General features: G+C 37.4%; 1 protein-coding gene across 6 annotated transcripts in view; it reads right to left on the minus strand.

Moving 5' to 3' along the window:
* LOC110442764 (arf-GAP with Rho-GAP domain, ANK repeat and PH domain-containing protein 2-like) overlaps positions 1-26,213 on the minus strand; it is a 122,837-nt gene that overhangs the window by 49,415 nt on the left and 47,209 nt on the right. For all 6 annotated transcript variants that reach the window (XR_002462047.1, XM_021486525.1, XM_021486526.1 and 3 more), the window contains 14 exons: positions 19,941-20,019; positions 18,755-18,817; positions 14,876-14,951; positions 12,640-12,689; positions 11,096-11,149; positions 10,634-10,717; positions 8,392-8,498; positions 7,727-7,811; positions 7,403-7,463; positions 6,199-6,252; positions 5,243-5,328; positions 4,720-4,902; positions 4,275-4,343; positions 3,047-3,083 (listed from right to left, as the gene is read on the minus strand). Coding sequence is in view for 5 of the 6 variants with exons in the window: in XM_021486525.1 (XP_021342200.1) it covers positions 3,047-3,083; positions 4,275-4,343; positions 4,720-4,902; positions 5,243-5,328; positions 6,199-6,252; positions 7,403-7,463; positions 7,727-7,811; positions 8,392-8,498; positions 10,634-10,717; positions 11,096-11,149; positions 12,640-12,689; positions 14,876-14,951; positions 18,755-18,817; positions 19,941-20,019 (1,088 nt within the window). In the remaining variant the exon portion in view is untranslated. The remainder of the gene's footprint in view (positions 1-3,046; positions 3,084-4,274; positions 4,344-4,719; positions 4,903-5,242; positions 5,329-6,198; positions 6,253-7,402; positions 7,464-7,726; positions 7,812-8,391; positions 8,499-10,633; positions 10,718-11,095; positions 11,150-12,639; positions 12,690-14,875; positions 14,952-18,754; positions 18,818-19,940; positions 20,020-26,213) is intronic.

Raw genomic sequence — 26,213 nt, forward strand, 5'->3', positions numbered from 1 at the left:
GGTGTAAACACCAAGGATATCATCGTAGTATTGACTATGTCAAGGGTGTACACACCATACCATCATGATGGTATATACATACTTGCCAATGTTAACCCTCCCTCCCTATTTAGGAGGGTCACTCCTGATTTTTTTACTCTTAAATTTAGTATTTTCAACCTGTGAATTTGCTACAATATTACCATATTCTAAGATATATAATGATTTCACCTAAAACAACAACTCAAAATATGTCATTTAAAGGGTTATTTTGTCTCCAGGGGGTATTGCACACATTTTATAATGTTTTAATTTTCAGCATTCAGATTTTCCCCCATTGAAATTTCAAAAAGTTGGCAAGTACCGGTATGTATATAATTTATTACGTCCGGGATGTACAAATCAGATACCATCATGAACTCAAGTTTTAGATTATATAAAAATTGGGTAGTCCTAATGGATAAAATAATCATTATATGAATGTTTTAATATTGATAGTATAAAAATAAATTTTAAAAACCCACAGATATATCTGATATATATACCATTGTATAACAATGATGTAAAACGGCCCATGTATAAGAAACAAACTAACAGCAAAAGAAAACGCTGTAATCCTGGTTTAACAGAAAGTTATCCAACCATGACATGACTATTGCAGAAAAACAGTCTAAAATGAAAAGAGAAATACAAGCCAATAATAACAAATGTGATATACTGTGAATCATCAGCTGACACAGAAAGGTCACCACCAGGGGTAGGGCAACAAAGGGGACATAATCAGCTGACACAGAAAGGTCACCACCAGGGGTAGGGCAACAAAGGGGACATAACTGTGGTCAGACAAACGTCCAGACACACTTGTATGTACATGACAGAGCATTATACATTACAAAAGATCAGGAGGCACACTTATTAGTGAAGTTAACGGTTGGTGACATATTTGCGTTTGTGAATGGAATAATGATATCATTATCTTATTCATGATCCCAACCAAACTTTTTGTTAACAAACACTTCAGGAATTTTACTGCAACAATTTTCAAAGTCACTAAATTATGAAATTCCTGGTAGGAGTCTTATAAGTTTTTTTGGTAATCTTAGTATAAATTAAATTATTGTCAAAGAAAACTGTTACACTTGATCATTTCTGAATAAATGAAATTACCTAATTTTCTCTACCTGTATTACTTAATTACTTCGGATATATCACTTTATTTCATTACATATCACTTCTAATCCGTCATTTGTTTTTACTCTGTACAACATTCAAAATGAAAGTCACATTTATTTCACAAAAATTTCACAAGTGAAGGTACCAATACCACTGTTAAATAAAGGAAGCAGTGTATACTCAAACTCAATCTTCCAGGTGTAACACATTAAATGTAAAACCCTGGTTGTACTGTACTTCCTCAATTGAAGAACAAAAGGTCCTTTCTATGTACTGTTAAAGTATGTTATTGTACACATGGTCTGGCAACTTGCCCCACACAATCCACATAAAAGCACAAAATATTAAGAAAATGCATTCGGGAAAATTCTTTGACTGAAGTTTTTTTTAATAGAATTAAGGTAAAAATCTTGTGTTAAAAACATTTTCCTAACATCAGTTTAAGGCTTTCATATGAAGAAAATTAAATCTTAAATCAGGAAATGTCTATAAAAGTGAGGCCAAGTAACTTGTCCCTCCCTGATCTTTATAGAAATAGTTACAGTAAACCAATACAAAACAATACCACAAACATAGTAGGACGTTTTCTTCCTTCAAATCTTTTGTTATGATTTAGTCCTTATTGTCGTTATTTTCTAAAAGGTTGTTAGAGTAACATGTAGAACTTCAAACAATTATGTATTGAGTAACTTGTAGAGCTTCAAACAATTGTGTATTGAATAACTTGGAGAACTTCACACAATTGTGGTTTGAGTAACTTGGAGAGCTTCAAACAATTGTGTAATGAATAACTTGTAGAACTTCACACAATTGTGGTTTGAGTAACTTGGAGAGCTTCAAACAATTGTGTATTGAGTAACTTGTAGAGCTTCAAACAATTGTGTATTGAATAACTTGTAGAACTTCACACAATTGTGGTTTGAGTAACTTGTAGAGCTTCAAACAATTGTGTATTGAGTAACTTGTAGAACTTCACACAATTGTGTATTACATCTTATCTGTGATAACCTCATGCTCAGTGATAAGCCCGCCAACAATGTAATATTCACCAGCAAAAAAATACTAAATTTTACCTTGACCATTGACCGAGTGACCTTGACCTTAAGTCAGTTTACTCTTTGTTAAATTCCGACCAACTTTGCTTCATAAAGTCATAACAAAATGTTCATCAGGGAAAAGATACAAAATTTGACCATGACCTTTGACACAGTGACCTTGACCTTTGGTCAATTGACTCCTTGTTTAATTCTGAGCAATATTGCTTCAAAGTGTCATACCAAAATGTTCACCAGTGAAAAGATACAAAATGTAACCTTGACCTTTGACCCAATGACTGACATTTGGTCAGGTTGACTCCTTGTTTAATTCTGATCAACTTTGCTTCATCATGTCATAACAAAATGTTGATTAGTGAAAAGATGCAAAATTTGACCTTGACATTTTACCTTGACTTTTTACCTCAATGTGTATTTTTGTGAACTGAACATCTGGACCAAGTTTCATGTACATCGGTCAATAAATAAATCAGCCAGGAACAAAATTTGTGGACGGACAGACAGACAGACAGAGTGATTACTATAGGACACCCGTATCTCCGATACGGGGCCCTAATAAACTTAAACTACAGACTGGAGGACCTGTCCTGCATATACTTTTAGATACTGTTTACTTTTGTTCAGTCAAACTTTCGCTCTATGCTTGTAAAATCAGTATTCTTATGATAAATTTGCCATCATTACCGAGGGTGAAAAAGGCGAAAGTTTAACCGCAGCGAACATTACTCGGTATGCTGTATTCAAGTAAGGAAATAAGCTCCCTATATATGCCCTGCCTTTGGACTAGGGCGAGTTATTACAGATACACAAGGGATTAATTATAAACTTAGGGTATCTACCTGTTTCCTCTTGTGTGCCTGGTTTGATAACCTTGACCTGCCGACAAAGATAAACACAACACTTACAACACAAACTTAATGACACAGAAACAATACAACACAGTCATTTTTATGGTAGACAATAAATAACAATGTCAGAATTAAAAACAAAACAATGTAAAAATCATGTTCAATGAAAACAACAACAAAAAAAGTATGAACTGGTCACTCATGCAATTAAAAGGGCATTATGTAAGTAACTGATACCTCAACAAACACAATAATACTCTATCTCCTGATTATTCTTGTTACATCATGCTTCACATCAAAACATAACACATCACTCTAACATTAATGGATCACTTAATATCAAATAAAAGTCTTTTTAGTCATTTCTACCACAATTTCCCATGTTAACCAATCAAGTCTCTGGCTATCCAGCTAAACAGCAGAGGTATTGGTTTAGAAGTGTGAATCAGCCGGTGAATTTAAACTTTACGTCACTTTAATAAGTTAAAATATTGATTTATGGAATGTTTCAGTTTGAAGAGTTGCGCCCCTTTGAGGTATTGGTGTAGAAGCGTTTATCAGTCGGTGGATTTACACTTAACATTACCTCAATCGGTTGAAATCTTGATTTATGGAATGTGTCAGTTTGAAGAGTTACGCCCCTTTGATTACATGCTCTTCTATAACGGATATTCAAGCCTAATGGAGGCTTAGATTTTACAAGTTAAATTCCCATTTAGAGATGAAAACATAACTGAGATTTTAACCTACCAGTAAGTGGATGCATCTGCTCAAATTCCTATGCAGCCTGACTCATCGTTTGTAAAACAATGACAATATCATGAAAAAACTGTGGCAGAAACAAGTTTCACAACTCATGAATATTGTTTCTCATGTTTGTATTACTGTCAATAGTTGATTATAAATTCATCCATGGAAAAACACATTAAAGCATCATCCATGTTTTCATTTTAACTCATTTACCCCTGAAACTTCATAATGAACTATTCCCACCTTTGAATTGAAAGAGTTCAAATGTGTCTTCAGGGGTGAATGAGTTAAAAGTTGGAAATGAACTACCTTGAGTCAGATAAACATGATAAACAACAGTCAGTCACTTTGAAACCTTGCTAACATGCAGTATTAATTATTGTTATACAATTTACTACTACCTTTCTATCAAGACAACTTCAAATCAAAATCAAAATATTAAAAGATTTATCTCTTATTTTCAACTTACATCTGCACCAGAGAATACAAGCATCATCGTGAGGAGAATATCAGCGGTGGAGGCGGCCTTCAGTAGCTCCTGTCACAAACAAACAACGCAGACCTTAGATCTAGGAAGAATGAGTTACCTCCCTTAGGTCAATCACAAATCTTAAATATTTTAATATCATTTATATTTATTGGCACTGCACTAATGGTCTCAAATAGAGTGTATTACCATAATTCAACTGTTACTTATGGTTTATATTAGCTCAAAGATGCCTCAAAACATAAGTGTTGTCAAATTTTTCTAGAATTATCAAGTCAAGATTTATTAAATGTTCCTTCAGTTTAGTAAAGTTATACCCAAAATAATGTCAGCTCTATTGCCAGTAAACATTTCCTTAAAAACTGTGGCTTCAACTTAGTTACTGACCTTAATTTGTCACATATATTTGACCTTGACCCTTACTGACCTCATTAAGAGCAGGTTTGTTATCGCTGAGCGGATGTTTGTCTATATATTTCCGGTTCTCGTATTTGTTCTCTAGATGCTGTTTTCGCTGTGCTGATTCCATGTCTTGGTTAAATCCACTCTTAGCCCGTAGATGTTTTTCCCAGAACAGGTTTGCATTGTGGTTGCCAATTTGTTTCATCATCTGAAAAGGAAATATTTTATTTTCTTTACAAATCATTGATCTGTTCCGTAAAAAGGATATATTTTTGTTGCGTTTTATGCATGACTGTTAGATCTGATGTGTTTTACATGTCCGCAGTTGTGTTGATTTTATAGATTGTCAAGGTGGCAAAGCATCTTTTGAGAACAGCATTCCTAACTAACAAAAATCTCTGATACTGTATCAAATACTTATACAATGGCTTTAAATGACTTGAAATATTTCCATGGATAATGTAGGTGAATGTGTATAATTAACCTCTATACCAAACACAGTTATGCTACTTCAGTAAACATTAACTAAGACACATCACTATACTCACTTCAATAAGACTCGGTGACCATACAGAAGTGTCCATTCGTAGTGACCGCACTTTCGAGACATTCAGGTCAAACTTACGATGAATACCTGTCAATATAAAATAAATCAGCGGCCATCCAGTAACAAAGAACATCTCTTTCAGATTATGTAATGTCATATAAACATGAAAGTATAGGCTGATTTATTATGAAATGTTTCTTGTTGTGTAACAAGAACCAATACGTGTTCATATGTCACGTTTCAATGACTAGTACGGTATGTACTCTGTCACCTTCATCAGACAAATAACCAGTGAAATGTGTGCACACAAACTCGTACACATTTTACACCTTTGTGTGCACTTCACTGGTCATTTGTCTGATGAAGGTGACAGTGTACATACCGTACTAGTCATCCAAACATCGCATAGAAACACGTATTGGTTGTGTAACAAGAAACTTTCACAATCCATTCTTACCAACCTGAAGAAATGTTTAGAGATATAGGCCAATTTACTGGTTCTATAGACTGATTTACTGGTTCTATAGGCCGATTTACTGGTTCTATAGGCTGATTTACTGGTTCTATAGGCTGATTTACTGGTTCTATAGGCCGATGTACTGGTTCTATAAGCTGATTTACTGGTTCTATAGGCTGATTTACTGGTTCTATAGGCTGATTTACTGGTTCTATAGGCCGATATACTGGTTCTATAGGCTGATTTACTGGTTCTATAGACTGATTTACTGGTTCTATAGGCTGATTTACTGGTTCTAGAGACTGATTTACTGTGAGAAACGCATTTCCATAATTTGAGATATTCCACTGAATTGGTGATGATCCTGAGCTCATACTGATGAGGAAGAGATAGAAACTGTAATAGAACATCAGTCCTGAATGCATAGGTTCTACTGTACACAAGGTTTTCTAGGTTAAAGCAGTCCCTTTATAGAGGTTCTAATGTGTGATCATTTTTACCTGCACACTGTTTACACAACACAATGCCCATGTTAATGGAGGCCCAGTGAGGATCTGAAACACAACAATAACATCTCAATAACATGGTATTATAACATCTCAACAACATGATATCATAACATCTCAATAACATGATATTATAACATCTCAATAATGTGGTATTAAAACATCTCAATATCATGGTATTAATATAACATCTTGATAACATGGTATTATAACATCCCAATAACATGGTATTATAACATCTTAATAACATGGTATTATAACATCTCAATAACATGGTATTATAACATCTCAATAACATGGTATTATAAGATATCAATAACATGGTACTTTTACATATCAATAACATGATATCATAACATCTTAATAACACAGAATCATAACATCTCAATAACATGTTATTATAACATCTCAATAATATGGTATCATACCATATCAATAACAGTGTATGACAACATCCCAATAACACAGTATTTTAAGACCCCAATAACATGGTTTAACATCCAAATAACATGGTATGATAGCAACTCAATAATATGATATTATAACATCTCAAAAACAGTGTTATAACATCTCAATAACAGTGTTATAACATCTTAATAACAGTGTTATTATCTTAATAACATGGTTTTATAACATCTTAATATCATGGCACTGTAGGAACTTTAAAATTCCTGTCTTAGTGATCCACAGTAGGTCCGATCATATTTTGTTTTATAGTACTCATTCAGTTACTGGCTGTAGGTACCTGATCAATTCACTTCAAATGAAACAGATATGATATGTGAGACATACAGGTGAGACACATGGTATTAAACAGTCACTGGTGAGACATGCAAGAAGACACCTGTGAAACATACATATTTGGCACAGAGGTGAGACACACAGGTAAGAACATATTTGGCACAGAGGTGAGACACACAGGTAAGAACATATTTGGCACAGAGGTGAGACACACAGAAGAGACACAGGTAAGAACATATTTGGCACAGAGGTGAGACACACAGGTAAGAACATATTTGGCACAGAGGTGAGACACACAGGTAAGAACATATTTGGCAAAGAGGTGAGACACACAGGTAAGAATATATTTGGCCCAGAGGTGAGATACACAGGTGAGACACACAGGTAAGACACAGAGGTGAGACACACAGGTAAGACACAGAGGTGAGACACACAGGTAGGAACATGAACAACCTACCTGGAGCACTACAGTCAGCACACTCGTGGTTACTGGGATTCTTTTTGATCTGTTCCAATATCTGTTAAAATCAAAACATCGGAAAGAAATGAAAGGAAAGATAAACATGTACATAGTATTACCTGACTTTAACTTCTCAACATATTCAATCAAAAAGAGTATAATCCCTGAAGCTTTAGACCTCACAGCGAATCAGGCAAATGTTTGAGACTTCAAAGCCAATGAAAGCTGTCAAAAGGGATATCAAAAGTTTTACAGATCTCTAGCAGTGACCCACAATAATTGTAGAGATAAAGAAAATGATCACTACATAGTGCCACTTACAGTGTTATCCCCTAGAGCGTCAGCTATTGACTCCTCCATCGCCATTCTCCACGTCACACAATCCTCATAAGTCTCGAACGCCAGCCTAATAAAGGAATGTAAAACAAATGTAACACTGTTATCATGATAACAAAAATAATTCTAATATGTTAAACGCACCCTGTTATGGAAGTACAAAAAATATTGATATTTTATTGGTAAGGTAATTATCAACATGATTACAGGAGTATTAGGCATTTCAAATAGTCATCCTGTCATAATGGCAATAGAAATAAGATAGGCAGGTCAAAGGTCACCCTGTTGTTATGACAACAGAAATAAAATAGGTCAAATATCACCCTGTTGATATGGCAACAGAAACATTAAAGATAATCAATATTGTGATGACAGCAAAAGAAATTATAACATGTTGAACAAAAGTAAGATCCTTATACAGATAAAACCACTTCAATAAACTACCACACAGAAGCTTGTGAATTCAAATAATCTACTCATCAGAACATGTGCTCTTTCTCACAGTGCAGATTGAGTGTTGCATTTCAAAATTGTAAAGATAATATGTAGCTACACTAGCTTTGTCCTGACTGTTTTACTAGCTAAAATCTAACGACATTATCACACAATGTCTGCAGTAGTGCTGACAGAGTTGTGTCCCTTTGACTTACACAAACTGAGTGTAATGAGTGGCCAGTCGTAACTTGTTCCTTGGTAGTTCCTTCACACTTGCTAGCTTCATCTCTATCTCATGGATCGGGGATGCTATCTTATAGTCCTGGAAACATCACCCAATATAAACACAATCATCAAGATTTCTTTATAGACTGTAAAATATCATCTTCACTTTGTTAAGAGATATCAAGATTTTAATTCACAGAGCTACTTTTCTGTTTCATATTATTGATATGATGATCGAACCTTATATTGCCACAGCATCTTTTTTTTTGTAGAAATATTTTGACTGTGTAACAAATACAGCAGCCTACCACCTTTTTGCTGTACCGTGTATACATCTGGACAGTGTGAGGGATAACCTACCTCCAGTCTGTTGTACCGTGTATACATCTGGACAGTGTGAGGGATAACCTACCTCCAGTCTGTTGTACCGTGTATACATCTGGACAGTGTGAGGGATAACCTACCTCCAGTCTGTTGTACCGTGTATACATCTGGACAGTGTGAGGGATAACCTACCTCCAGTCTGTTGTACCGTGTATACATCTGGACAGTGTGAGGGATAACCTACCTCCAGTCTGTTGTACCGTGTATACATCTGGACAGTGTGAGGGATAACCTACCTCCAGTCTGTTGTACCGTGTATACATCTGGACAGTGTGAGGGATAACCTACCTCCAGTCTGTTGTACCGTGTATACATCTGGACAGTGTGAGGGATAACCTACCTCCAGTCTGTTGTACCGTGTATACATCTGGACAGTGTGAGGGATAACCTACCTCCAGTCTGTTGTACCGTGTATACATCTGGACAGTGTGAGGGATAACCTACCTCCAGTCTGTTGTACCGTGTATACATCTGGACAGTGTGAGGGATAACCTACCTCCAGTCTGTTGTACCGTGTATACATCTGGACAGTGTGAGGGATAACCTACCTCCAGTCTGTTGTACCGTGTATACATCTGGACAGTGTGAGGGATAACCTACCTCCAGTCTGTTGTACCGTGTATACATCTGGACAGTGTGAGGGATAACCTACCTCCAGTCTGTTGTACCGTGTATACATCTGGACAGTGTGAGGGATAACCTACCTCCAGTCTGTTGTACCGTGTATACATCTGGACAGTGTGAGGGATAACCTACCTCCAGTCTGTTGTACCGTGTATACATCTGGACAGTGTGAGGGATAACCTACCTCCAGTCTGTTGTACCGTGTATACATCTGGACAGTGTGAGGGATAACCTACCTCCAGTCTGTTGTACCGTGTATACATCTGGACAGTGTGAGGGATAACCTACCTCCAGTCTGTTGTACCGTGTATACATCTGGACAGTGTGAGGGATAACCTACCTCCAGTCTGTTGTACCGTGTATACATCTGGACAGTGTGAGGGATAACCTACCTCCAGTCTGTTGTACCGTGTATACATCTGGACAGTGTGAGGGATAACCTACCTCCAGTCTGTTGTACCGTGTATACATCTGGACAGTGTGAGGGATAACCTACCTCCAGTCTGTTGTACCGTGTATACATCTGGACAGTGTGAGGGATAACCTACCTCCAGTCTGTTGTACCGTGTATACATCTGGACAGTGTGAGGGATAACCTACCTCCAGTCTGTTGTACCGTGTATACATCTGGACAGTGTGAGGGATAACCTACCTCCAGTCTGTTGTACCGTGTATACATCTGGACAGTGTGAGGGATAACCTACCTCCAGTCTGTTGTACCGTGTATACATCTGGACAGTGTGAGGGATAACCTACCTCCAGTCTGTTGTACCGTGTATACATCTGGACAGTGTGAGGGATAACCTACCTCCAGTCTGTTGTACCGTGTATACATCTGGACAGTGTGAGGGATAACCTACCTCCAGTCTGTTGTACCGTGTATACATCTGGACAGTGTGAGGGATAACCTACCTCCAGTCTGTTGTACCGTGTATACATCTGGACAGTGTGAGGGATAACCTACCTCCAGTCTGTTGTACCGTGTATACATCTGGACAGTGTGAGGGATAACCTACCTCCAGTCTGTTGTACCGTGTATACATCTGGACAGTGTGAGGGATAACCTACCTCCAGTCTGTTGTACCGTGTATACATCTGGACAGTGTGAGGGATAACCTACCTCCAGTCTGTTGTACCGTGTATACATCTGGACAGTGTGAGGGATAACCTACCTCCAGTCTGTTGTACCGTGTATACATCTGGACAGTGTGAGGGATAACCTACCTCCAGTGTGTTGTAGTAACACATCCGACCCCCTTTCAACACCACATGCAGGTTCCGCCGGTACCTCTCAAACCGAATAGACCCCTAAAGGCACAAAGTCACCATAACATTATTTTCATCATAAGGTTATTGTTAGTACCTTTACTTCAGATACTTGTTTTGTTTTCTGCATCTCAACAGATATAACTTGAATGTAAATATCAATTAATAAATAAAATTTCCTAGTATCTCATACATTTAGAGCAGGTAAAAAAATATTCAAAATGAAATAAAATTTGTATTTTCATTTGTTAACACAATACCTTCTGTGTCCATTCTTAGACCACAGTCTTTTTACATTTAGATGTATCAATTACCTTACTTATCTCATAATTATCATCGTTAAATCAATATTTTTCATTGCCAAAACAACATGACATTCCAAGGTTCGACTGTCTATCAATCACAACTAAATGTCCTTACCTGTCTATCAGGATAGTTCATTTCCCCGCCCTCAAGTACGGCCTCAGATGGGGGCTGTAAATATAGATTTCATAATCTGTAAATTTTTACACCATGTCTGCAACCATAATGAGATGGTTTCTCTTTCACTTCTCTATTATTTTTACTGGTGTAATGTAAGGATTGCAGTATGATGTTGTATTGCCAGGCAAAGTCATCTGGGTGAATTTTCTTATACAGCTTCCCTAGCTGGTATACACAAAAACATTTATAATCCAAATCAGTTCTGCACTTAAGCTTGTTTTCTGTTTCAAATGAAAACATTACACCTTATAATGGACACCTTAAAACTTCAATTATATAAGTGTAGAATCACGTTGGCTCGGATTAGTAGCCATTAGCCGGGATATAGATGACAAGAGTTATAAGATTAGCATAACCTCCTTATATAGCCGCAACTAACATTTAACAGTAAAGGGACATGGTCAGATCACATTTCAAATATTTATAAGAAAGCGAACTCTAGACTAAGTATTCTTAGAATTTTAAAAACTACAGTTGATAGGAATACATTAAAAACATTATATGTCTCTTATATAAGACCTGTGCTAGAATATTCTGATATAGTATGGGATAATTGTACCAAATCGGAATCAGATCTTTTAGAATCAGTTCAACTAGAAGCTATGCGTTTAATTACTGGCCTCAGACGAGGTACATCNATGAATAGCTTCTTCCCTTCTACAATGGTAAAATGGAATGCACTTGATAGCACTGTACGAGACTCCATCTCAATTTCATCTTTTAAAAAGAAACTTAAAAAAACCTTTGATACATCCGTCTCAGAAACTTTTATTAACTGTGTTCCGAGGAAACTTAACATAATTTTATGTCAGCTAAGAAATTTTAAAAGTGATCTTAACTGTGATAAGTTACAAGACCATCTGATTGATGATGCTTCCTGTGTATGTGGTGTACAGAGGGAAGATCTAATACATTTTTTCTTTCAATGTCCTCTGTATTCTAATATTAGGCATCATATTACCACTATTTATAATCTAGTAGGATATTTAAATCTGCACTGTTTAGTATATGGTATTAGTAATGCATCCAACCAATTAAATAAAACTATTCTTATACATGTTGACTCTTATATTAAATCATCAAAACGTTTCGTTACTTATACGTGCTAGATAAATTTCCAAATGAATATTCATGTATTGTTATAATTATTGTTATTCAGGCAAGTTTTATCCCTTAAATAACGAGTATTAGACATAAGCTGGTGTGGGTGTGGGTGTGCATGAGTGTGAGAGGAAACGAATCACAACATTTTATATATTTAAGCATTGTACATATCTACCGGAATTAGAAGAAGACTGATATAGGCAAAGCCTGTTGTCTTATTCTTTTGTCAATACTGTTCAAATATCTCCTTTAATGTTAACTTATATGTTTGTATTATATATGTATTGTCAATAAAATACTTTGAAATTGAAATTGAAAAAAAATTGAAACTTATATAGCCGCCATTATCAGGGGACAGGAGCTAATATAAAACTTACCTTTGTTAAAATAGCAGCCATCAAACAGCTACACCAGTGAGTACAGTCATCTAGATAAACAAAACACACCAGTGAGTACAGTCATCTAGATAAACAAAACACACCAGTGAGTATAGTCATCTAGATAAACAAAACACACCAGTGAGTACAGTCATCTAGATAAACAAAACACACCAGTGAGTACAGTCATCTAGATAAACAAAACACACCAGTGAGTACAGTCATCTAGATAAACAAAACACACCAGTGAGTACAGTCATCTAGATAAACAAAACACACCAGTGAGTACAGTCATCTAGATAAACAAAACACACCAGTGAGTACAGTCATCTAGATAAACAAAACACACCAGTGAGTACAGTCATCTAGATAAACAAAACACACCAGTGAGTACAGTCATCTAGATAAACAAAACACACCAGTGAGTACAGTCATCTAGATAAACAAAACACACCAGTGAGTACAGTCATCTAGATAAACAAAACACACCAGTGAGTACAGTCATCTAGATAAACAAAACACACCAGTGAGTACAGTCATCTAGATAAACAAAACACACCAGTGAGTACAGTCATCTAGATAAACAAAACACACCAGTGAGTACAGTCATCTAGATAAACAAAACACACCAGTGAGTACAGTCATCTAGATAAACAAAACACACCAGTGAGTACAGTCATCTAGATAAACAAAACACACCAGTGAGTACAGTCATCTAGATAAACAAAACACACCAGTGAGTACAGTCATCTAGATAAACAAAACACACCAGTGAGTACAGTCATCTAGATAAACAAAACACACCAGTGAGTACAGTCATCTAGATAAACAAAACACACCAGTGAGTACAGTCATCTAGATAAACAAAACACACCAGTGAGTACAGTCATCTAGATAAACAAAACACACCAGTGAGTACAGTCATCTAGATAAACAAAACACACCAGTGAGTACAGTCATCTAGATAAACAAAACACACCAGTGAGTACAGTCATCTAGATAAACAAAACACACCAGTGAGTACAGTCATCTAGATAAACAAAACACACCAGTGAGTACAGTCATCTAGATAAACAAAACACACCAGTGAGTACAGTCATCTAGATAAACAAAACACACCAGTGAGTACAGTCATCTAGATAAACAAAACACACCAGTGAGTACAATCATCTAGATAAACACACCAGTTAGTACAGTCATCTAGATAAACAAAACACACCAGTGAGTACAATCATCTAGATAAACAAAACACACCAGTGAGTATAGTCATCTAGATAAACACACCAGTGAGTACAGTCATCTAGATAAACAAAACACACCAGTAAGTACAATCATTTAGATAAACAAAACACACCAGTGAGTACAGTCATCTAGTTAAACACACCAGTGAGTACAGTCATCTAGATAAACACACCAGTGAGTCAATTTCTTAATAAACAAGAGGCCCATTGGCCTTAACGATCACCTGAGACCTAATGTATTTATTTTTGTTGTTGAAATATGAAGTGGAGATAATGATGTCAACCATCCCTACCAAATTGAGTAAAAAATAGTTAAGTATTATGTGAAGTTAAGTTTGTCAGGACCTAGCTATAGACTGAGTTCAGTTAAATCGGCCTATTAGAACTGAATTTTAAGTTTAAAATAGTTTTTTTTCTCCTCAAAAAAGTGGCAGTAGCGGCCATATTGGAATTCTGATCAACCCGAAAAATAACAACACTTTGTCAGGACCATTAGTTGATCATTCCTAGACCAAGTTTCAGTTAAATCAGACCAGTAGATCTTGACTTTAAGCTTGAAATAGCTTTTCAAAATGGTGGCCATATTGGATTTCTGATCGACCCAAAATATAACAACACTTGGTTAGGGAGATGTCAGTAACATTTCCATAAAATATCCATGAAATCCCTTCGACAGTATTTCAGCTTTAGTTGAAAATGTAAAATGTTAACAGACTACAGACGACGCATGACACATGATGATGGATGAAGACGGATATCAATAGGTCACTTGAGCTAATTAAGCTCAGGTGACCTAAACAAATTTAATTGAGTTTTTAGGATGTAAATTCTATAACAATAACTCATAAAATAAGGCTTTTGTATAGTTGAAACATATGCCATATTACTGTGCATGTTTAATCAATCAAAGTAATCTTACAATGTAAATGATTGTCGCCACTAAGCCAGATTCCGTTTTATTTATAAAGTGTTATAAATGCAGTATGATTTCATACCTAATGTTTCAGCTGCAAATTGGAATGTTCTGTTCTTCGTCTCGACATTGAATTTGAATTTGTGTGTGTCATTAGCCTGAAAATAGATAAAGTCTTTAAAATCAAATTTATTCATTTAACTTTCAAAAATGAAATATAAAAAATTTCCCACAGGGGAAAATAAAATAGAACAAATGTCAATCTAAGTCCCAATATTTCGGCCTCCTGGCGTTCTTCAAGGGTGAAAGTCAACAACTGATTCAAGTATCATCTATCTTGCTTATTCGGAGGTAGAGGAAATGACATGCAAATACATGTCATCACTCGTTGAATCTATGATGCCAGGAGGCCGAAATATTAGGAATTAGAGTGACATTTATTCTACTTTTTAAAATATAAAAGCTTATTGATACATTAGGTAATTTTTTGGAGCTATTCAAAGGTAAAAATTTAACATAATGCCCATACAATGAAGGATTGTTATATGATACTATTAAAGTGGTTTAAGCAACTATGTACATAACATTTTTTCTACTTTACATTTGAAAGTGTATTTTGATCCCACCATTTTGTGAAGAAGTCTCACCAAAATCAATAGCCTCCTTCATACAAATCACACAAACAGTTCTCTTATATTTGTACTTAAATCTGGGTCTTAACCCCAGTCATAATTGTTACAGTTTTACAGACCTGATTCTCTGGTAGTTTTTACCTCATTCTGTGTTGTAACTCCCATCATACATGTTACAGACCTGATTCTCTTGTAGTTTTACCTTAATCTGTGTTGTAACCCCAAACATACATGTTACAGACACAATTTCCTTGTAGTTTTACCTTAAGCTGTGTGTAACCCCCGTCATACATGTTACAGACAATTCTCTGGTAGTTTTACCTTAAGCTTTGTTGTAACCCCCAACATACATATGCATGTTACAGACAATTCTCTGGTAGTTTTACTTTAAGCTGTGCTGTAACCCCCAACATACATGTTACAGACCCGATTCCCTTGTAGTTTTTCCTTAATCTGTGTTGTAATCCCAGCCATACAAGTTACAGACCCGATTCTCTTGTAGTTTTACCTTAATCTGTTTTGTAACCCCAGCCATACAAGTTACAGCCCCGATTCTCTTGTGGGTTTCTACTTCTACTTCTAAATGGTAATGACCAACTTCAACAATTTGAAGATAAAATGTCAGACGAGGAGTGAAACATGGAAAGAGATTGTTTTTAAAAGATACGAGATGGTCTTATTTGCGTTTGAAAGGCGACGGTAGAGGGCTGATTTGAATAATTCCGTTGTGGGGCTCGAAATAATGTCAGGTGGGAGTTTATTCCACTCGGGTATAGTTCGAGGGAAGAATGATGTCTTTCTGGTCTGGGGTTTTGAGTGGGGAATTTGATACGAAAACTGGTGGTTTGTTCGGGATTTTCTAACAGTAGGGATTAATCTGTCTGATTTTACGATAGCGACTTTCTGGTTTACAATGTTATGAAGCATGGTCAGACGAGCATCTCTACGTCTATCTGCTAGAGGGCGCAGCTTTAGGTGGTCCAACATTTCTGACACACTGGAGGTACGATGGTTGTACCTGTGCTTATTGATCATGAGCACATAGCACGCTGCCCCTCAATATTTGTTTGTGTGTGAGGGTCCCATACTGTACAGGCATACTCAAGTGATGGTCAAACTAATGATTTGTATGCCTGTACTTTGGCTGATGTTGAGCCAATTTTAAGATTTCGTCTTAAAAAGCCTAGCATAGAATTTGCTTTTGGGCAGATAGTATTTATATGTGAATCCCATTTAAGGTCAGATGATAGTGTTACACCCAGATACTTGGCCTAAGATGTTCCAGTATGTGTCCATGTAAAGTATAATTATGGACTATTGGAGTTTTGTTTTTAGTCACCAACAACACATTGCATTTGTTTTGGTGGAAGATCATTTTCCATGTATTTTCCCAGAGCTCTAGTTTGTCAAGATCTTTTTGAAGTGTTTACCTTAATCTGTGTTGTAACCCCCAACATACATGTTACAGACCCGATTCCCTTGTGGGTTTACCTTAATCTGTGTTGTAACCCCAGCCATACATGTTACAGACCTGATTCTCTTGTTGTTTTACCTTAATCTGTGTTGTAACCCCCATCATACATGTTACAGACCCGATTCCCTTGTGGCTTTTCCTTAATCTGTGTTGTAACCCCAGCCATACATGTTACAGACACAATTCCGTTGTAGTTTTACCTTAATCTGTGTTGTATTCCCAGCCATACAAGTTACAGAGCCGATTCTCTTGTAGTTTTACCTTAATCTGTGTCGTAACCCCCATCATACATGTTACAGACCCCATTCCCTTGTGGCTTTACCTTAATCTGTGTTGTAACCCCAGCCATAGATGTTACAGACCCGATTCCCTTGTAGTTTTACCTTAATCTGGGTTGTAACCCCCGGCATACATGTTACAGACCCGATTCCCTTGTAGTTTTACCTTAATCTGGGTTGTAACCCCCGGCATACATGTTACAGACCCGATTCCCTTGTAGTTTTACCTTATTCTGTGTTGTAACCCCCGTCATACATGTTACAGACCCGCTTCTCTTGTAGTTTTACCTTAATCTGTGTTGTAACCCCCATCATACATGTTACAGACCCGATTCCCTTGTGGCTTTACCTTAATCTGTGTTGTAACCCCAGCCATACATGTTACAGACACAATTCCGTTGTAGTTTTACCTTAATCTGTGTTGTATTCCCAGCCATACAAGTTACAGACCCGATTCTCTTGTAGTTTTACCTTAATCTGTGTCGTAACCCCCATCATACATGTTACAGACCCCATTCCCTTGTGGCTTTACCTTAATCTGTGTTGTAACCCCAGCCATAGATGTTACAGACCCGATTCCCTTGTAGTTTTACCTTATTCTGTGTTGTAACCCCCGTCATACATGTTACAGACCCGCTTCTCTTGTAGTTTTACCTTAATCTGTGTTGTAGCCCCCAACATACATGTTACAGACCCGAATCTCTTGTAGTTTTACCTTAATCTGTGTTGTAACCCCCTGTCATACATGTTACAGACCCGATTCTCTTGTTGTTTTACCTTAATCTGTGTTGTAACCCCAGCCATAGATGTTACAGACCCGATTCCCTTGTAGTTTTACCTTATTCTGTGTTGTAACCCCCGTCATACATGTTACAGACCCGATTCTCTTGTAGTTTTACCTTAATCTGTGTCGTAACCCCCATCATACATGTTACAGACCCCATTCCCTTGTGGCTTTACCTTAATCTGTGTTGTAACCCCAGCCATACATGTTACAGCCCCAATTCCCTTGTAGTTTTACCTTAATCTGGGTTGTAACCCCCGGCATACATGTTACAGACCCGATTCCCTTGTAGTTTTACCTTATTCTGTGTTGTAACCCCCGTCATACATGTTACAGACCCGCTTCTCTTGTAGTTTTACCTTAATCTGTGTTGTAACCCCCATCATACATGTTACAGACCCGATTCCCTTGTGGCTTTACCTTAATCTGTGTTGTAACCCCAGCCATAGATGTTACAGACCCGATTCCCTTGTAGTTTTACCTTAATCTGTGGTGTAACCCCCGTCATACATGTTACAGACCCGATTCTCTTGTAGTTTTACCTTAATCTGTGTCGTAACCCCCATCATACATGTTACAGACCCCATTCCCTTGTGGCTTTACCTTAATCTGTGTTGTAACCCCAGCCATAGATGTTACAGACCCGATTCCCTTGTAGTTTTACCTTATTCTGTGTTGTAACCCCCGTCATACATGTTACAGACCCGATTCCCTTGTAGTTTTACCTTAATCTGTGTTGTAACTCCAACCATACATGTTACAGACCCGATTCCCTTGTAGCTTTAAAATTTACCTTAATCTGGTTTGTAACCCCCGTCATGCATGTTACAGGCACGATTCTCTTGGAAACCTGGCTCTGTATAAAATATAATCATCAACATATTGAATTAGCCAAAGATTCATGTAACATCAATTTGCCCTCTTTGTTAGAGTTTAGACGAAAGTTATCAAAACTTGCTGGAACACTTAAAGGTTATGCACTTTACTTATACTTACACAGACATCATGCAAATATATGAACAATTCAATGGACTTAAGTTTAAAATAAGGAAGACTGCAAAAGTTCATATCAGCCACATAAAATTCAAATTCAAATCCATGCACCAGCAGAAAGTCGGGAAGAATGTTCCACGTTATAGAGTATATCAACAACTATTGAGTTTTGATAATTAAGGTCTAGGATTCAACCTTCAGTATTTTTATATCATACATTTGACTCTTATTTCTAAAGATTCTTATTTTGATCATATCTGTCAGGGTTTGAAACTGATCAATGTTACTGCTCTCAGACCACAGCAGCCTTTATAGTGACGGGTAATTACAAAGATTTCTAGCACTACACCTGACAGGGGATACAAAAATAAAGACGATTCAGAAACGAGGACCTTCATTTGAATATTGACTAGATTTAATGGATCCCATGTATATACAAGTGAGTTAATTTCAAAGTATTTTAATGACAATACATATATAATACAAACATATAAGTTAACATTAAAGAAGATATTTGAACAGTATTGACAAAAGAATAAGACAACAGGCTTTGCCTATATCAGTCTTCTTCTAATTCACTTATAAGTGAGTTAGAGAGCATATATACCTTACACAAAAACCTGAAATGGAAAAAATAAAAATCCTCCCAAGTCTTACAACAGCCTGGCCTTCCTACATGAATGGGGGGAAATATTTGGAAAAGAAAGCACTTTTTTGGCTAAAGGAAGGAGCCTGTATTCGACAGTTAAACTAGGATGACTCAAGTTCCTTGCAATTTGATGATAATAACGACAAATTATAAGTAACCAATCCCAAATAATTACAAATTGATTTGATATATCACAACCTATGAAAACACACTAACAGCAGGGATAACCGATTCACAAACTCCAGCTTCTGAAACTCCAAAAATAGACTCTTCCCCTTAATAAACATTTCACTATTCAAGCAAAATAAAGACATGGGTATTTGGGGGCTTTTCACACCTTTGCATTGGCATAGTAGCGTACAGATTTTCCATTGAAGATCACCCATCTTTTTCTCCAACCTTTGTTGCCTTTTTGTCTGCAAATATGAAAAAAACAAACATTTAAAAGGCAAATAAAGTAGATTTGGTTTGGTTTGTTTGCGTTTTACGTCCTATTAACAACAACAGCCATTTACGGATGTGCCAGGTATTGGTGGTGGAGGAAAGTTGAGTTACCTACGACCTGTATCCAGTACCTGGTGACTGCCACATGTAGGCCCCAAACCTGCGGCCAACAGTGGGTTGTTATGTCTCCAGTACCTGGTGACTGCCCCATGTAGGCCTCAAACCTGCGGCCAACAGTGGGTTGTTATGTATCCAGTACCTGGTGGCTGCCCCCATGTAGGCCCCAAACCTGCGGCCAACTGTTGGTTGTTATGTCTCCCGTACCTGGTGACTGCCCCGTGTAGGCCCCAAACCTGCGGCCAACTGCTGGGTGTTATGTATCCAGTACCTGGTGACTGCCCCAGGGAGGCCTCAAACCTGCGGCCAACTGTGGGTTGTTATGTATCCAGTACCTGGTGACTGCCCCCATGTAGGCCCCAAACCTGCGGCCAACTGCTGGTTGTTATGTATCCAGTCCCTGGTGACTGGCCCCATGTAGGCCCCAAACCTGCGGCCAACTGCTGGTTGTTATGTATCCAGTCCCTGGTGACTGGCCCCATGTAGGCCCCAAACCTCCGGCCAACTGCTGGTTGTTATGTATCCAGTACCTCGTGACTGCCACATGTAGGCCTCAAACCTGCGGACAACTGTCGGTTGTTATGTATCCAGTACCTGGTGGCTGCCCCCATGTAGGCCCCAACCCTGCGGCCAACTGCTGGTTGTTATGTATACAGTACCTGGTGACTGCCCCATGTAAGCCTCAAACCTGCGGCCAACTGCGGGTTGTTATGTATCCAGTACGTGGTGACTGCCCCATGTAGGCCTCAATCCTGCGGCCAACAGTGGGTTGTTATGTATACAGTACCTGGTGACTGCCCCAGGGAGGCCTCAAACCTGCGGCCAACTGTTGGTTGTTATGTATCCAGTACCTGGTGACTGCCACATGTAGGCCTCAAACCTGCGGCCAACAGTGGGTTGTTATGTATCCAGTACCTGGTGACTGCCCCATGTAGGCCTCAATCCTGCGGCCAACAGTGGGTTGTTATGTATCCAGTACCTGGTGACTGCCACATGTAGGCCTCAAACCTGCGGCCAACTGTGGGTTGTTATGTATCCAGTACCTGGTGACTGCCACATGTAGACCCCAAATTTGCGGCCAACTGTTGGTTGTTATGTTTATCTAACTTAAGTTGGGTAATTTTCAAACTGCATAAAGACACATGGTTAACTGAAGTTTTTTTGTTTTTTTTTTGTCGATTTGAAATTTAATTAATGAGAGATGCATACATTATACCCAGGTATAACGAGTTTGGGTACCTCTTTTTCAATAATTTTAATATGTTATATCAAGTATCATTCTGTTTACAATAAGGTTAACTTTTGCTGTGAAGAATGACATCACAATTGAAGATGACTTCGTAAAGTGTTGTTACATGACATCATGATTCAAAGATTGATCAATGAAATAACCAGCCAAGTGTTTCCCATTAGTGGGCATACCTAAAATGTTTCTGAACTCCTTGCAGGTTTGTCAAATGAGTTAGGAGTGGGGAAACCTTTATATTGGTTGTGGAAGAAAAGGGTAATAGAAGATTTCTTCTCCAAAAATTATTTATATGACAGCACAATATTTTATGACCACATATCATCTCACACAGTACCTCTATCATCTCACAAAGTACCTCTATCATCTCACACAGTACCTCTATCATCTCACACAGTAGCTCTATCATCTCACACAGTAGCTCTATCATCTCACACAGTACCTCTATCATCTCACATAGTACCTCTATCATCTCACACAGTACCTCTATTATCTCACACAGTACCTCTATCATCTCACACAGTACCTCTATTATGTCATAATGGAAAGTCAGATAGCACATTATTCTTGCGTGTTTGATTGCCTAATGTTTTACTGGGAGGGGGTAGTCAGGTATAAAATTGAAACAACACTAGGATAGAGTCAACAGAGTGAAAACGGTTTACATTGCTTGAATGATTTATCATTTTCATGAACTGCTGCTTGAAACATTAGGAATGTGATTTAAACATCAAGTCAATACATGTCAACATTGCTCTAGTTACTGTTATAGAACTAATGACACCTTCCTCCACAAACTAACTAGATAAGGACATTTAACTCAATAAAGACATGTCTTTATCACTTTCCGCTGCCCTGGTTAGACCTAGCAGATAGCCCTGTATTGTATCACTTCCTCTTCCTAGTCTATATACCACAGCATATCAAGGGTGATAGGTAGGACAACTAGCCAGGTAATAAACAGAAAACAATAGGTGGGGGTTAGGTAGGACTACTACACAGGTAATAAACAGAAAACCATCGGTGGGTGATAGGTAGGACTACTCCACAGGTAATAAACAGAAAATACTAGGTGGGGGTTAGGTAGGACTACTACACAGGAAATAAACAGAAAACAATAGGGGGGTGTTAGGTAGGACTACTACACATGTAATAAACAGAAAACAATAGCTGGGTCATAGGTAGGACTACTACACATGTAATAAACAGAAAACAATAGGTGGGTGTTAGGTAGGACTACTACACAGGTAATATACAGAAAACAAAGGTAACTTTATTTTACATAATAGAAAAAACAACTTTTTGATGATTTAATGAAGCATTATTATACAGTAGTATATATTTGAAAAAGTGATCTGACACGTCCCATCTTGTCACCTCCATCACTTGACCCAGATTATACCCTATATAACTAGATACTTGGACTCAGGAAGTTCATGGTGACAGATCTACCCTACCTTAATGGTACTAACTAGATACAAGAGACAGATCTACCCTACCTTAATGGTACTAACTAGATACAAGAGACAGATCTACCCCACCTTAATGGTACTAACTAGATACAAGAGACATATCTACCCTACCTTAATGTGACTAACAAGATACAAGAGACAGATCTACCCTACCTTAATGTGATTAACTAGATACAGGAGACATATCTACCCTACCTTAATGGTACTAACTAGATACAAGAGACAGATCTACCCCACCTTAATGGTACTAACTAGATACAAGAGACAGATCTACCCTACCTTCATGTGATTAACTAGATACAGGAGACATACCTACCCTACCTTAATGTGACTTACTAGATACAAGAGACAGATCTACCCTACCTTAATGTGACTATTTAGATACAAGAGACAGATCTACCCTACCTTCATGTGATTAACTAGATACAGCAGACATATCTACCCTACCTTAATGTGACAAACTAGATACAGGAGACAGATCTACCGTACCTTAATGTGACTAACTAGATACAGGGAGATAGATCTACCGTACCTTAATGTGACTAACTAGTTACAAGGAGACATATCTACCCTATCTTAGTGTGACTAACTAGATACAGTAGACATATCTACCCTACCTTAATGTGACTTACTAGATACAAGAGACAGATCTACCCTACCTTAATGTGACTAACTAGATACAAGAGACAGATCTACCGTACCTTCATGTGATTAACTAGATACAGTAGACATATCTACCATACCTTCATGTGACTAACTAGACACAGGAGACAGATCTACCGTACCTTAATGTGACTAACTAGATACAGGGAGATAGATCTACCGTACCTTAATGTGACTAACTAGTTACAAGGAGATATATCTACCCTACCTTAGTGTGACTAACTAGATACAGTAGACATATATACCCTACCTTAGTGTGACTAACTAGATACAGTAGACATATCTACCCTACCTTAATGTGACTAACAAGCTAAAGGAGAGAGATCTACCATACCTTCATGTGACTAGCTAGATACAGGAGACATATCTACCCTATCTTAATGTGACTAACTAGATACAGTAGACATATCTACCCTATCTTAATGTGACTAACTATATATACAGGAGACATATCTATCCTAACTTAATGTGACTAACTAGATACAGGAGACAGATTTACCCTACTTTAGTGTGACTAGCTAGATACAGGAGACATATCTACTCTATCTTAATGTGACTAACTAGATACAGGAGACAGATCTACCCTACTTTAGTGTGACTAACAAGATACAAGAGACAGATCTACCCTAACTAAATGTGACTAACTAGATACAGGAGACAGATCTACCCTATCTTAATGTGACTAACTAGATACAGGAGACATATCTTCCCTATCTTAATGTGACTAACTAGATACAGGAGACATATCTACCCTATCTTAATGTGACTAACTAGATACAGGAGACATATCTACCCTACCTTAATGTGACTAACTAGATACAGGGAGACAGATCTACCCTACCTTAATGTGACTAACTAGATACAGGGAGACATATTTACCCTACCTTAATGTGACTAACTTGTTACAGAAGAGAGATCTACCCTACCTTCATGTGACTAGCTAGATACAGGAGACATATCTGCCATACCTTCATATGACTAGCTAGATACAGGAGACATATCTACCCTAACTAAATGAGACTAACTAGATACTGGAGACATATCTACCCTAACTAAATGAGACTAACTAGATACAGGAGACATATCTACCCTAACTAAATGTGACTAACTAGATACAGGAGACATATCTACCCTACCTTAATGTGACTAACTAGATACAGGAGACATAATTACCCTAACTAAATGTGACTAACTAGATACAGGAGACAGATCTACCCTACCTTCATGTGACTAGCTAGATACAGGAGACATATCTACCCTAACTAAATGAGACTAACTAGATACAGGAGACATATCTACCCTACTTTAGTGTGACTAACTAGATACAGTAAGATATCCTATCTACCCTTATGTGACTTACTAGATACAGGGAGATATCACCAAAGCAGGTAAGTAATAATGAACACAACCCTTGTTAGGAGAAGTCTGTACTTCCAGTATCACATATAATAACAGGACACAGTGAACGGGGGAAACATTTAGCAAACAGTGGCCCAAATCTAATATATGTTTTATGATAACTTTACTATATAGACCCACTTACTGTGGCAGGATTTAGTTATCAAATTCAAGAACAGCAAGTTGATCTGAAAAGTATAAAACCTGAAATGTGATAGCTGTACCACAAAGTACCAGGACCCTAATTGAGACATTTGTATCTCAAAGGGGAATACCCTCAACTTTCACACATGACAGGCCACACAATATCAATTATATATATAGACAACAAGGTTTTTCCAATTACCTACCAGCTCAAGAAAAAAATGTATTTTGAATTTGTGTTAGTTGTTTTGTTTTTTGTTAATGTGCGTGCAGATCAGATACCATTTATATCTCTCTATATTAGCTCTTATCCTGGACAAAGATTTTTCTGAAAATTATCTGTTATTAAAGTTTGCTTTTTATCATCACTGTTACCAAACTAGACAATATATGTTAGACATGAATGCCCCCCTACCAGCCATACATCTTGTATGCGACGAGTTTGGGTCCAGGACCCTGATATTTGAAATTGTATGAGTAGGCATTCTAAATCTGTACTAGAAAACAGCTTCAGCCCAAGCCCAATCAGAGGGAAAATATAGCTGATAGAATGATAACAGTGGTGCTGACAATTATTTATCATTCATGGTATGAAAAAAGTGACAGTGATCTTGGAATGAGACCCCTTCAATGCAAACTCGGTCAAAACAGGTTCAAACCTAATTTCTGAACCATTCTGTCCACTTTAACAACAAGAGATCCAAAAAGGATCTTGGTGTCCACCATTGTAAGATCTTCATTAGTTCTAGGTAATTTGCTTTTTCCCATTTCTTTTATTTTCTCTTACCTGTTGGATTGATATTCTTGTTAACAGTACAATGTGTATTGCAGCAACTTCTGATTAAAATTTTCATACCACTTGGTTCGGGAGTGTTCTTTCAAAGTGAGGTCATATTGTTCATTGTTAACTTCTTGAGAAACAGCGAGAACAAAAAAAGCCGCTTGGCAACCAAGTTTTCCCCATCACCCCCAAAATAAAAAGTGCACAACTATGGACCAAGGGTAACCTTCTTATGAATTTTGAGAAATAACTTTTGAGCACTTTTTGAGAAATAATAATAGTAAACTTAATTCTCAAAATCAAAGGTGGCCATCTTGGTTTTTTTTTATCACTCCCAAAATGAAA

This window comes from Mizuhopecten yessoensis, unplaced genomic scaffold, assembly GCF_002113885.1.
Source record: "Mizuhopecten yessoensis strain PY_sf001 unplaced genomic scaffold, ASM211388v2 scaffold716297, whole genome shotgun sequence".
In the NCBI taxonomy this organism is placed as follows: domain Eukaryota; kingdom Metazoa; phylum Mollusca; class Bivalvia; order Pectinida; family Pectinidae; genus Mizuhopecten; species Mizuhopecten yessoensis.